Here is a 12,646-nt window from a genome sequence, read left to right as displayed (position 1 = left end):
CGACAAAGAATAAAATGGCAGAACTTACATAACCTGATTTCAAGACTTATTATAAAGCTACATTAATTAAGATAATATAGTATTGGATAAAGGACAGACAAATAGGCCAATGAGATAAAATAGAGGGCTTAGGAACAGACTCCTATAAACATTGTCAATTCCATTAGAACAGAGGAACCACTGAGATGTGAAGTTCAATGGGAAAAGAAAGATCAAAATCACATTGTAAGTTTATGAGGAATATGAGATATAGTCCAGCCACAGAAAACACAATTTCTGACAGAAAAAGAGGATCTTCCTTAAAATTAAAACTTTCTAAAACATTTTTTTAATTTCTGACCTTCAAAAGGCACTGCTCTGAAAATGGAAGGAAAAACTACAGCGTGGGAATAAATATTTGTTATATATATATATAATATAAATATAAATATATATAAATATTTGCTATATATATAGCAAATATTTATTCCCATTCTGACAAAAGATTTCTACCCAGAATATATGACAAAATGCTATAACTCAATAATAATTAAAAACAGAAATGGAAAGAAGGGGAATGGGGAATTATTATTAAATGGGTATACAGTTTCATTTTATTTATTTATTTTAAAATAGTATTGGGGCGCGTGGGTGGCTCAGGGGGTTAAGCCTCTGCCTCCAGCTCAGGTCAGGATCTCAGGGTTCTGGGATCAAGGCCCACATGGGGCTCTCTGCTCGGTAGGGAGCCTGCTTCCCTTCCTCTCTCTCTGCCTGCCTCTCAGCCTATTTGTGATCTCTATCTGATAAATAAATAAAATCTTAAAAAAATAAAAAAATTATTTATTTTAGTGGGGAGGTGGGGCAGTGGGAGAGGGAGAGACTCGAGCAGACTCCCCACTGACAAAGAGCCTGACGTGGGGCTCCATCTCACAACCCTGAGATCATGACCTGAGCTGAGATCAAGAGTTGGATGCTTAACTACCCAAGAGACTCTTAACTTTCCTTTTTCTAAGATGAAAAGAGTTCTGGAGATTAGTTTCACAACAATATGAATGCACGTAACATTATTAAATTGCACAGTTGAAAACAGTTCAGATGGTAAATTCTAAGTTACATGTATTGCCCCACAATCTATTTAAAAGACTTGGATAATCCCTTTTGGAAAGAAGATCTAAAATTAGCTAATAAGCACAGCAAAAGATATTAACATCATTAATTACAGAATGCAATTTTTGAAAACTTCAGTGAGACATTATTTTAGGGTAGCCCACCTTTAAAAACTGACAATATCATGTTGGTATATGAATATCGCGCCAGTGACAATATCATGTCAGGACACAGGAACTCTCTAGCATCATTGGGGGTATGGTAATGGGATACAATCACTCTGGAATATAAACTTAAACATTAATATTCCTGTGTCCCAGCTAGTCCAGTCCTACCTGAGAGTTATACAAACATATTTCTGGAAATAACCAGTAAAAGAATGTTTGTAGCATGTTTTTTTCCCTCCCCAAACAGATCCTAACTGGAAATAGCACAGGAGTCCATTAAGAGGAGAATGGAACAATAATTTGTTAATTATTGTTTATCCATAGACTGTTATTCAGCAAAGCAGAGAAACAGTTGCTAGGCATGCACATAATAAGGATCAACCTTTTTTTTTTTTTTAAAAGATTTTATTTATTTATTTATTTGACAGAGATCACAAGTAGGCAGACAGGCAGGCAGAGAAAGAGGAAGGGAAGCAGGCTCCCTGCTGAGCAGAGAGCCTGATGCAAGGCTCAATTCCAGGACCCTGAGATCATGACCTGAGCTGAAGGCAGAGGCTTAACCCGCTGAGCCACCCAGGTGACCCAATAAGGGTCAATCTTAAAACACTATACTAAGTTAAGATAAGTCAGACATAAAAGAATGTATACTGTATGATTCCAACTGTATAAGTTTTAAGAATAGGCAAAACTAATCTGCAGTTGTAGAAATCAGAGCAGCATTTGTCTGGCATGAGGATGTAACTAAGGTATTGTCTGGAAAGGGACACTGGAAAATTTCAGGGAGGGTGGAAATGTTCTACCCTTTCATTTAGGTGATGGCTGCACAGGGCAAAACACTTCAAATGATTCACTTAATCGTTTGTGAACACTCCCATACCCATACCCATATTACCTCAAAAGTAAGAAAATACTAACCCTTTTCTTTCACAGCATTTATTCAAATATGTCATTTAAAGTTTGTCACATTTCCTCATTATTATCTCTGTTTTCTCCTCTGCAGTTCAGGTGCTACTCTAATCTCTGCTTGTGGAACAGTTGACAAGACAGACCAGTCCGTGCCCTCATGAAATTTATAGTCTGTAAAGGAAGGAGCCCTATTTGTCACGGTCGCTATCTCACAAACATGGTGCTTGGTGAATGTTTACACTCCGTAAATATTTGTGGAGTGGCGTAGGGACCCAAGGAAAAATTAGTTACCTAAAACTCACTTACTCATCACTCTACCTTTCCCTCCTCTCCACCCCCCACCCCCATCTATTTTTCTTCAATATTTGCTATCCAGTCTGACAAGGGTCTCGAGTGCCTATATACTTGTGGACGTACCGATAAGGGTCATGAGCCTGGAATCCCACAGAAGTAATGGCACATGGATGTATTTTAGGCTGGACGGAGCACTAGCCCTCCTCCACGGAAGACAGAGCAAGGGCAAGGCAGACATTTTTCTCAAGACAGGGACTAGATCTATTAATATACCCGCACCGAGGTAATCCTAAAAAAAAAAAAAAAAAAAAAAAAAAAAAAAAAGCCTGATTTTTGAGTTGGCACAACATTCTCATGGGTCTAACAATATTTTATTTGTCCAGCTGATTAAATATCGGAAATGAGGATTACTCCCACTGAAACTGTAACCTTCAGTCAGAAGAGGAAAAATCAAAAGGAGAAAAAAGACACTAGATAGTCTTATCTATGGAAACCAGTCTGGGGACATTTCAGGGGAGTCAAGTATTAAAAGCTCATTCAGCAAGGTTCAGATTACCAGGTAACTTCGTTAAAAATTAGAAATAATTTCTTGTTATCATACTAACATTCTTAAGTTCTTTCATCTCCTGCAGCAACTTAAAATTTAGAAAATTAAGTCAAAGTAAAAAATGTTGAAAAAAATTTTGAAAGTAATTTTAGATTGGAAGCTTCCTAAAGCAAGAGCCTGGATTTTGTATTTCTTGTGCTCTTTCCCTCAAATCTTGTCGCATAATATTTGGCATCATGACAGGAACTCAATGGCATGTATAGCATGTGATTTTTCTTAGTATTTGAAATTTCCTGGATATATTTCTCCACTGGATCTCATTTACCTTTACAATCACAGCTCCCAAATAAAAACATTAAGTAAACAGGTTAAAAAAAATAGTCTATTTTAAAATTGGGCTTTCTCTGCAAGTGACTTCTAGTATGAAAATGAATGGCTTGGTACTAGGAAAAGGTGCTTTTGCCTCCTTTTTCCCCTTTGAAAGTGACTGACACTTGGATCTTGAGCTTTGATATTCCCTTTTTATTCTATCCGTGCCTACCAGTGGCCAGACTGACAAACGTCCCAGCTAGTGTCACCCTGCCTCTGAAATTTTCACTTTGCCTCTATTATAGCCCAACCACATTGCATTGAAAAGATTTGTTTATGCACCTCTATCTTGTACCAGACTGAGCTCTTTGGGTTCAGGCGCTCAGACCCATGTCTTTAGTATCTAGCAGGATGACTGTCCCAGACTATCTCCAGACAGGGGCTCAGTAAATGTTAAATAAGAACAAAAAGACATGTACAAAAAACGAAGAGACAAACAATATCGAAACATTACAGGTACTTACAATATAATTGAAGGACGTGTCAGCAAGCATGGCAAACTGACGAAACAATGTGTGCCTGGTAAACATCTCATCTTTAAGGACATGAAAGCTACAATAAAAGAAATGGTGAAATTAAAATGCATAGAGATCATAAGAGAAAGCAAATTAATATCATGTTCATGTGGTTAGGAATTAGAGTTTTCACTGTGAAAGGGATACAAGTAAAAAATTCAAAATATTAATATGAGTTTGTTACTTCTTTCATTTTCAGTTATTTTTTAAAGGCTTTTTTTTTTAAAGACTTTATTTATTTATTTGACACAGAGAGAGAGATGACACATAGGCAGAGAGGCAGGCAGAGAAAGAGGAGGAAGCAGGCTCCCCACTGAGCAGAGAGCCCCATGCAGGGCTCGATCCCAGGATTCTGAGATCATGACCTGAGCCAAAGGCAGAGGCTTTAACCCACTGAGCCACACAGGTGCCCCTAAAGGCTTTATTTTTAAGCAAGCCCTTTATCCAACATGGGGCTTGAACACACAACCTTGAGATCAAGAGTCACATGTTCTACTGACTGAGCCAGCCAGGTGCCTCGGCTTTTTTCATTTTTAAAATGACATATTTCCCAGCCCTGAAAAAGCACAGAAGCAATGAATGACAACCCAGTATCAATGAGCATCTTGGACCCTAAACTGTAGTTTTGGTTTTTTTTTTTTTTTAATTTTTTCAAGATTTTATTTATTTACTTGAGAAGGAGAGAGATAGACAGGAAGACAGAGAGAGACTGAGCAGGGGGAGTGGCAGAGAAGTAGGAGAGGGAGAAGCAGACTCCCTGCTGAGCTCAAGCTAGATGCAGGGCTCCATCCCAGGACCGTGAGACCATGACTTGAGCTGAAGTCAGACGTTTAGCTGACTGAGGCACCCAGGTGCCCCCAAACTATAGCATTTTCCCTTTAAAACTATTTCTCCCTAAAAGGAACCAGCCCATCTTTCAGAAACAGCTGTTTCCAGATCTAAGATGATACATGTCCAAGTTGAGCCTGGGACATTAAATTGTTAAGGGAGTCCTCAAAGACTGTACCAAAAGAACACAGTAGTAAACCTTGAGCAATAAACCTTGAGAGAGAGGGCTCCCACTAACTTACAGTTGAAGAAATTGAGCATCAAAAATAATTGTTATATTGTAGCAAAACACAACAAGTATATTAAATTTGGGAAATTCTCAGCCTATCTAGCTTGCAAATCTTGTTAAAAGTAGGAGATTCACTCTCAGAAAAGCATATTCTGAAGACAAAGTCAGGAGTATGCTGGACAACCTTTGGGTAGCCACTAGGAAGGAACCAAAAAAATCCCAGAGTTCTGTCAGTGGGAGGGGTCTGAGAAGAGAGTGGGTGTGTCTCAGGGACCAAAACCACAATGAGGTATCACTGCATTAACTACCAGCATGACTAAAATTAAAAAAAAGCCAGACAATAACAAGTGTTGGATAGAACACAGAGAAATGGGAGCCCTCACCCATTGGTTGTGTAATTGTAAAGTGGTACAGCCACTTTGGAAACAGTTTGGCATTTCCTCAAAATATTAAACATAGAATTATCATATGACTTAGCAATTTCTTCCAGTATATACATAAGATAATTGCGAACATATGTTCCACACCAAAACCTGTACATGACTGTTAATAGCAGCATTATATACAGTAACCAAAAAGTGGAAATAATTAAAATGTCTACACACAGAAGAATGGGTAAACAAAATGTAGTATATCCATGCAATGGAGTATTATTTGGCAACCAGAAGCAATGAACACATGAACTTGAGAACATTATGCCAAGTGAAAGAAGCCAGTCACAAAAGGTCACGCAGCATATGATTCTGTGCATATGAAATGTCCAGAACAGGCAAAGTCATAGAGACAGAAAGTAGATTAGTTGCTAATGGCTGGCAGTGATGGCCATGCAGTGTGGTTGCCAATGGATACACAGTTCCTTTATGGGTTGGTGACATGTCCTGATTTAGGGAGTGGTAATTGTTGCCCAACTCTGTGAATACACTAAAAACCATCCTTTAAAAGGGTGGTATGTGAACTATATGCCAATAAAGTTGTTATACAATAATTTACTATGTATGCTTAAAAAAATAGAAACACGAATAAAGAAGAAAGAAAAAGGCAGAGCAATGATGACTTTAATATCACTATGATGAAGAAAACAGACCAAAATATTGCTAAAAATAGATAAAAAGATGGTGAATTTCGGCATAGAATTGGATCTACTGAAAAAAATGACTAGTTATCTTAGAACTGAAACCATCATATATGATATTAAGAAGTCACTACATGAGCTAAATAGTAGGATGGATTCAGCAGAGCACAGACAGGATTATTCATCTCAAAGGCAGATCAATAAAAAATACATCTGGTCAAAGTGAAGCCTAGAGAGGAAAGAGCAGGAAACCAGACAGGAGTGTAAGAAACTTGTGGGTTGGAGTCAAAAGGCACAACTCACGTATAATTAGAGTCCTAGAGGAGGAGACCTGATAGTTGGTAAGTCTCAGCATGTCTGGTGGAGGCCAGTACTCGATGCACTGGCCTCATGAACAAGCTAAGGGGAAAAAACTACCAGCACAGAAAAATTCTGCACTCAGAGAAGTTATTCTTCAATCACGAAGGTAAAATAAAGACATTTTCCCACAAAAAAAAGCTGACGGAATTAGTTGCTGGCAACTAATTTTTCCTATATGAAAAGAAAAACTAAAGAGAACTATTGGGACAGGAGGAAGATGATCCCAGATGGAAACACATTGAAAGCAGGAAGAAATAAAAAGCTCAAAGAGTAAAAATGTTAATGGAAGTGAATACTGACTACATCTAACAATAATTATAATGTTCGATGGTGTTAAACATTTGGATGGAATCAAAATGAAAATGTGGGAGGAGGTTAAATGGAGCTAAAATATTCTAAGGTTCTGGAATTCTTTCTTTTTATCGTTTTCATTGAAACATAATTGATTTGCACTATCCTATTGGTTTCAGGTGTACAACATGATGACTCTAAGGTTCTAGAATTCTTGAGGCAGTAGTAAATAGAAATTTGTAGAAGACTGTGGTAAGCAAAGAATGTGGGTTAAAATTTCAAAAAGAGAAAAGAATGAATAACTGACAAGTCAGTAGAAGATAATATGGAATAAAAATACATTGATTAGTCCAAAAAAAGGTGAAAAGAAGAGAAGAAGAAACAGGTTGGCTAAATAGAAAAAAAATGTGTCATGTGGTAGATACAAACCCAGGGATACCAGTAATCTTACTAAAAGTAAATCAAGTAGGGCAAAAAATAAGGAAGGCAGGCAGGTGAGATGAAAAATCCAGCTCTATGCTTCTTAGAAGAGACCCATTCAAATATAAAAACAAGATAAGTTGAAAGAAAAAAGCTGGGGAAAAAGCACCATGCAGTCCAAATCAATGAAGAGTGATACAGCTATATTAACACCAGTTGAAATAGACATTAAGCAGGAAGCATTTTACAGATAGAGAGGGATGGCTCCTAATGATGCATACACCAAATTTGATACCAGGATTTAAATTTGTAGGTATCCATCAATGTAGCCATAAAATATTTAAAGCAAAAATTGACAGAACTGAAAAAGAAATAGATAAATCTATAAGCACAGTGGAAAACTTAATACTCCTCTCTTAATAGTCAGAACTATAGCAAAAATTAAAGTATATAAAAGGTATAAAAAACATGATGGGTAAACTTGACCTAATTGAAATATATAAAACACTGTACCCAGTGATAGAATTCCTCTTCTTTCTAGGTGTACATGAATCATTTTCCCAAAATCAACAATGTGCTGAGCAGAAAACAAGTATCAAAAATTTTAGCAGATGGAAATAATTCAGAGTAGGTTCTCTGAGCCCAGTAGACTTACCTAGAAACACAATTAGGCAGTCTTCAACTACCCGGAAATAAAACACATCACTTCTAAATAACCCCGTGCTAGCAGGAGTACCACCAAAGAGAAAATAAAATCGAATTTAGAAAATGTTTTATACTGAACGATAGTATGTAACATGTTGCAATTTGTGGGATGCAACTGAAGCAGGGCTTAGAGGACAGTATATAGGCTGAAATGTTTGTAGTAGAAGAAAAAAATCTGAAAACCAATGATCTCAGCTTTCTTTTTAGGAAGGATAACAAATCATACTCAAAGGAAGTAGAAGGAAGAAAACGATGAAGATAAGAACAGAAACTAATGAAAAGAAAACAAATACATGAGAGAAATTCAACAAAGGAAACATGATTTCTTTGAAATAAATAATAAATCTGCGACTGTGCAGTTAGTGTCCGTCCCACATCAGGACATGGTATGCGGGATTATACACTGGTCTCTGTTATATATCACCTTGAATGAGTGTTTGCTGATGCAACCACATGAGAGAGACGATGAGTTATGTCCCGGCATTATATCCCACTTAGTCAATTAAGTTAGAAAACATAGAAAATAGGTAATCATGCTTGCTGCTATTCCAAATGTTTAGATAACAACTTAAAGACCACCTAGACCAAAATGATGAAATGAACATAGACCATTTTGATGAACAGTAAATCAACTCAATTGAGACATTCTTGTAAATGGTCATTGAAATATGGGATGAATCCCATTGGGACAGACAGAGGGTAAATATTAAGGATCAGAGTGAACCCCACAGGGGCGCCTGGGTGGCTCATTTGGTGTATCAAGCCCCAAAAGGAATCCCTCTACTGGCTCCCTGGCGGGGATCTGCTTGTCTCTCACTCTCTCTCTCTCTGCCCACACCCCCCCCCAACCCCTGCTCATTCTCTCTCTTTCTCTCTCTCTTTCTCTCAAATAAATAAATAAAATCTTAAAAAAAAAACAACCCTGAATTCTACAGAAATAAGTCAGGGAAAGAGAGTCCACTCAGTTTCAGAGAGAGTCCACAATCCATGTTTGGGGAAATTAAATTCAGTGCCTGTTTAAGCCAGTTTCAGTCTCCTGTTTCTCACCTGTGTCTGTATTCTGCTCTTAGAGTACCTGTATGAGGTAGTTAGAGCAGGAAATAAGATGCACGTTTTTCAGAGCACAGAGCATTACCAGCACAAACCTGAAGCACGAGCAAGAGTGCAAAGCAGAACATTTTACCAAAAGGAGGAGATCTTTCTCTCACCACCTCCTGCTAGCCCGGGGATTCTCCATGTCCCCCCCTTGGATTACTTCAGGGTGATGTATGCAGCAACGTACAGGATTTTATGTTTTTTCTCCCTCTCTCTCATACGCCCTCACACTCATAGTGTAGGCTTAAGAGGTGCTGTGCAAATGTACGGCATTATTGTCCCACGAAGTCCTGTGTGAGTCTCGTGCTTGACTTCTGACATCAGACTAACCCTGAATCCATCCTGTCCTGAATGCTCCTTGACTGGGAGAAAATCTTAAAACGAAACTTCCAACGTGTGATAAAGAGAAGAGAATCTGGGAGACATTATGGCCAGAATATAGATGTTTTAAATTAACATGTTAGGACAAGGGGAAAAAAGAGGCATTTTCTCTACTTGGTGTTACTTTTAGCCTTTCCAGAATTTAGCAGTATTCACTTACTCCACTTTTAAAAAGACAAAGGTGACATAGGGAAGATAAAATGATTATGTGAGCAAAGGACAGATCTGAGAATTTAAGGAATTGGTGCTGTTTTGTCTGTGAAAGGATAGAGGATCCAGTATATAAAACAATTTTACAAAGAAGATCTAGATCAGTTAAATATTAACATGTGCAAATGAACAGGAAACTGCTTTAATAGCCCCATGAGGGAAGATGACTAGGTAGGTCTGATTAAACCAGAAACCAAGAAGAGGCTGTCTGTCCTGTTGATCCTTTAAAACTGAAATACAGAGTCGGGGGAATAAAATAGGATCTTCAATTATTTTTTCTTCGAAGTGACTTTGACAACTCCTCCATTTTAAGCCAATTATTTTGCATTTCTTGTTAAAGGTGGATGCTGGCATTCCATATTAATTAATATGCACGGGAAAAATGCAAGGCTCCCAATCACCTTAAAAGATGATTAGTCACATTTTTATAAATAGAATTTATATATATCCCCACATACCTATTCCTGAGAATATAGAACTTCTTTTCCCAGTTTTTGTTTATCTGTTCTGATTCTTTCTTAAATCTGTAATAGATTTATAGATGGTTAAATGTTGTATTAGCGACACATGAACAATTATGCTTCATTATTACTAGTACCTTTCTGTCTTCTTTTTCTCATTTTCTAAATCAGCCTTTAGTATTTCTATTTGCTTCTCCAAAACATGTGTGTCTTCAGCCTGTCAATAGAAAATGCATCACCAAGTGAATGAAATGAACACTATATTCTGTTTCTCCATAAGTCTGAAAACCTATTTCTATTACATAGCATGCATAGTCTGCCTATCAAAAAGAATTTGAGGGAATAGTGAGTTACGTTTACTTGCAAATCCCCATCAATTACAAGAATTAAAGATCCGTCCTCCATGACTTGTGATTCATTCAAAGGCAGCTGGTTCTAAACAATATTACAAAGCAATCACAACGTATCTTCATCATGTCTCCCTCTACCAGGTATCCCTTTTTCTAAATTTTGTTTTCCCTCTCTCACTGTGACCTCTCCAGCTCATTAAAGGCAGGAGCTGCTCCAATTACTCTATTTATTTCCTTCCTTCCTCTACTTTCTTTCTCTCTCTCTCTCTTTCCTTCCTTCCTTCCTTCCTTCCTTTTTCTTACCAAAACTGTTCTCAGGAAAGGATCTGATCAAATCAATCCCCTGAGAGCTTTATGTCATCCATTTCTCAGGACTGTTTATATTTTACAAGGGGACAAAGTTTAGGAAAAGGAATGAATCTCTAACAGTGGAATTGGAGGCATATCATGAATGAGAGAGATTTCTTTGGATCCAGCAGGGACGTATCCCAGAATCAGACTACAGTGGCAATCAGGTCCTTTGTCTCTTTATAAGACTGACTCTCAGTGTAGCTTTCAAAGTCATTGCCACTTTTGCAGAATAGCCAGCATCAATATAAACAGTAAGCATGTTAGTAGTAATGGTCATATTAGTCAATAATATACCTTAGCCACTGGCAATTTCACCTTTTCTTCTTGCACTGCAGCTGGTTTTGCGTGCTTCACCTGGTGTGAAAATAAAACAATGTAAATATACGTTTCAAATCAGTGCATAAAGATGTGGTTTTTCCTCAGCTTAGAGACAGGCAACTGAGCCTTGGAATATGCAAACCATAGTCCCACAGGGGGCTTCTCGGCCTTCTCTTGTAGGAAGTCCAGGGCTTTTGTACATTGCCTTTGCAACTGCGTAATCACAGCCCATTAAGACCAACTTTCCTACTACCATCTTTTCAAAGTACATTTCTCTGCACTCATAAATCTGAATTGGCCAAATTTTACTATTATACTTTTTTAAAAATGAAGCGGTCAGTTATTACTCAGTGAAGTCAAATGTTTAAGAAGACTTTATTTTAAATGATGATTATAATGACTTTTCACCACTGTTATTTCTCTGATGATAGGAGCAGATGATGGTGAGAAAACATACTGAATATAAAAGTCTGCTTGGTTAGCTATCTCTGGGTTCTTACACAAAAGACAGAAGAAGGGACTCCTTATTACTACCACTACCTCTCTGGTGGGTTCTGTGACCCAAAAGGCCTTGAATCTGTTGCCCGCCTTGGTGAGGTGGGCCCCACCCAGGAAGGTGTAGAGCCAGGTCCAGAACTAGAGAGTTCTGCAGAATAAAGTAAAAGGAACTTAGAGCTAGCTCCCCTTGAGTAATTAGAAGGACTGGGAAGAGAGAAAGAGAGAGAGAGGGAGGCCAGGCAAGGCCACAAGGCTTGGTGTGGTAACGTCGCCAGGGACCAGTTCCAGGGGTGATGGCCACTATTCAATTTGAAATGGCATCTTGCTGATGCCTGGTCACTGTCCCCTCCCTTCTTCAATCTCCCCAAAATTTACATACACAAAAAGGCCCTGAGAGTGGGTTTTTTTTAGTAGACATCACAGAATTGGACTGAATTCAAGGTCTGATTAAACAAAATGGGAAGCAGAGCACAGCGAAACTCAGAAACTGACTTAGTTCCATGGAAGGAGGAGCCAGACATGGAGCCACCAGAAGACGCTATGGGCATCTGTGGAAAGCCCTGGACACGCTCTAGGCTGCCAGAAAGCACAGAAGGTGGGTTTGCACCAATTTTATTTATATCTGAAGGAACAGAGAGAACACAGCTGACATCAACTGCCACAAATTTAAAAAAAAACAACAAAATTTGTAGTAACAGCCATAAAAGCTATAGTTCATTGAGTGCCGATTCTGTGCCAGGCACTTCGCATATATTATCATTTATTTCTATACACCCACCTATTAACTTCTTCCCATTACTTTAGTTTATTTTAAAGATTTTATATATATATTTGAGAGAGAGCATGCGTGTGCTCAGGTGGAGGGGAGGAGCAGAGGGAAGGAAGAGGGACAGAATGTCAAGGGTACCCCCTGCTGAGCATGAGCCCCCCCCCCAGCAGGGGCTCAGCCCTATGACCCTGAGATCAGGACCTGAGCTGAAATCAAAAGTCTGCCTTCAAGCGCCTGAGCCACCCAGACACCCCTCGTATTACTTTAGATTTTTTGTAATAAATACATGCATTTTTTAAAACAAACTGCAAATATCAGTCACGAACCTGAAACTCTCACTTCCCAGAAGCTAAAGTTTTGTTTGTTCATTGTGTTTTGTTTTCATTTTTCTCATCATTATTGTAAATAAATAACAGCCCTTATT

At 38.2% G+C, this 12,646-nt stretch overlaps 1 protein-coding gene across 7 annotated transcripts in view; it reads right to left on the bottom strand.

Annotated features, from left to right (window-relative positions):
* CUNH10orf67 (chromosome unknown C10orf67 homolog) overlaps positions 1–12,646 on the bottom strand; it is a 143,412-nt gene that overhangs the window by 24,203 nt on the left and 106,563 nt on the right. For 4 of the 7 annotated variants that reach the window (XM_013058925.2, XM_045084971.1, XM_045084972.1 and 1 more), the window contains 4 exons: positions 10,932–10,991; positions 10,074–10,153; positions 9,934–9,999; positions 3,834–3,921 (listed from right to left, as the gene is read on the bottom strand). In XM_013058925.2, coding sequence (XP_012914379.2) covers positions 3,834–3,921; positions 9,934–9,999; positions 10,074–10,153; positions 10,932–10,991 — 294 coding nt within the window. Of the gene's footprint in view, positions 1–2,576; positions 2,743–3,833; positions 3,922–9,933; positions 10,000–10,073; positions 10,154–10,931; positions 10,992–12,646 lie in introns of all 7 variants that reach the window. The other 3 variants (XR_006608105.1, XR_006608106.1, XM_045084973.1) reach the window with 3 other exon arrangements.

This window comes from Mustela putorius, unplaced genomic scaffold (genome assembly GCF_011764305.1).
Source record: "Mustela putorius furo isolate JIRA1106 unplaced genomic scaffold, ASM1176430v1.1 tig00000827_pilon_pilon_pilon, whole genome shotgun sequence".
NCBI lineage: Eukaryota > Metazoa > Chordata > Mammalia > Carnivora > Mustelidae > Mustela > Mustela putorius.
This window is presented reverse-complemented; position numbering and strand designations above follow the sequence as displayed.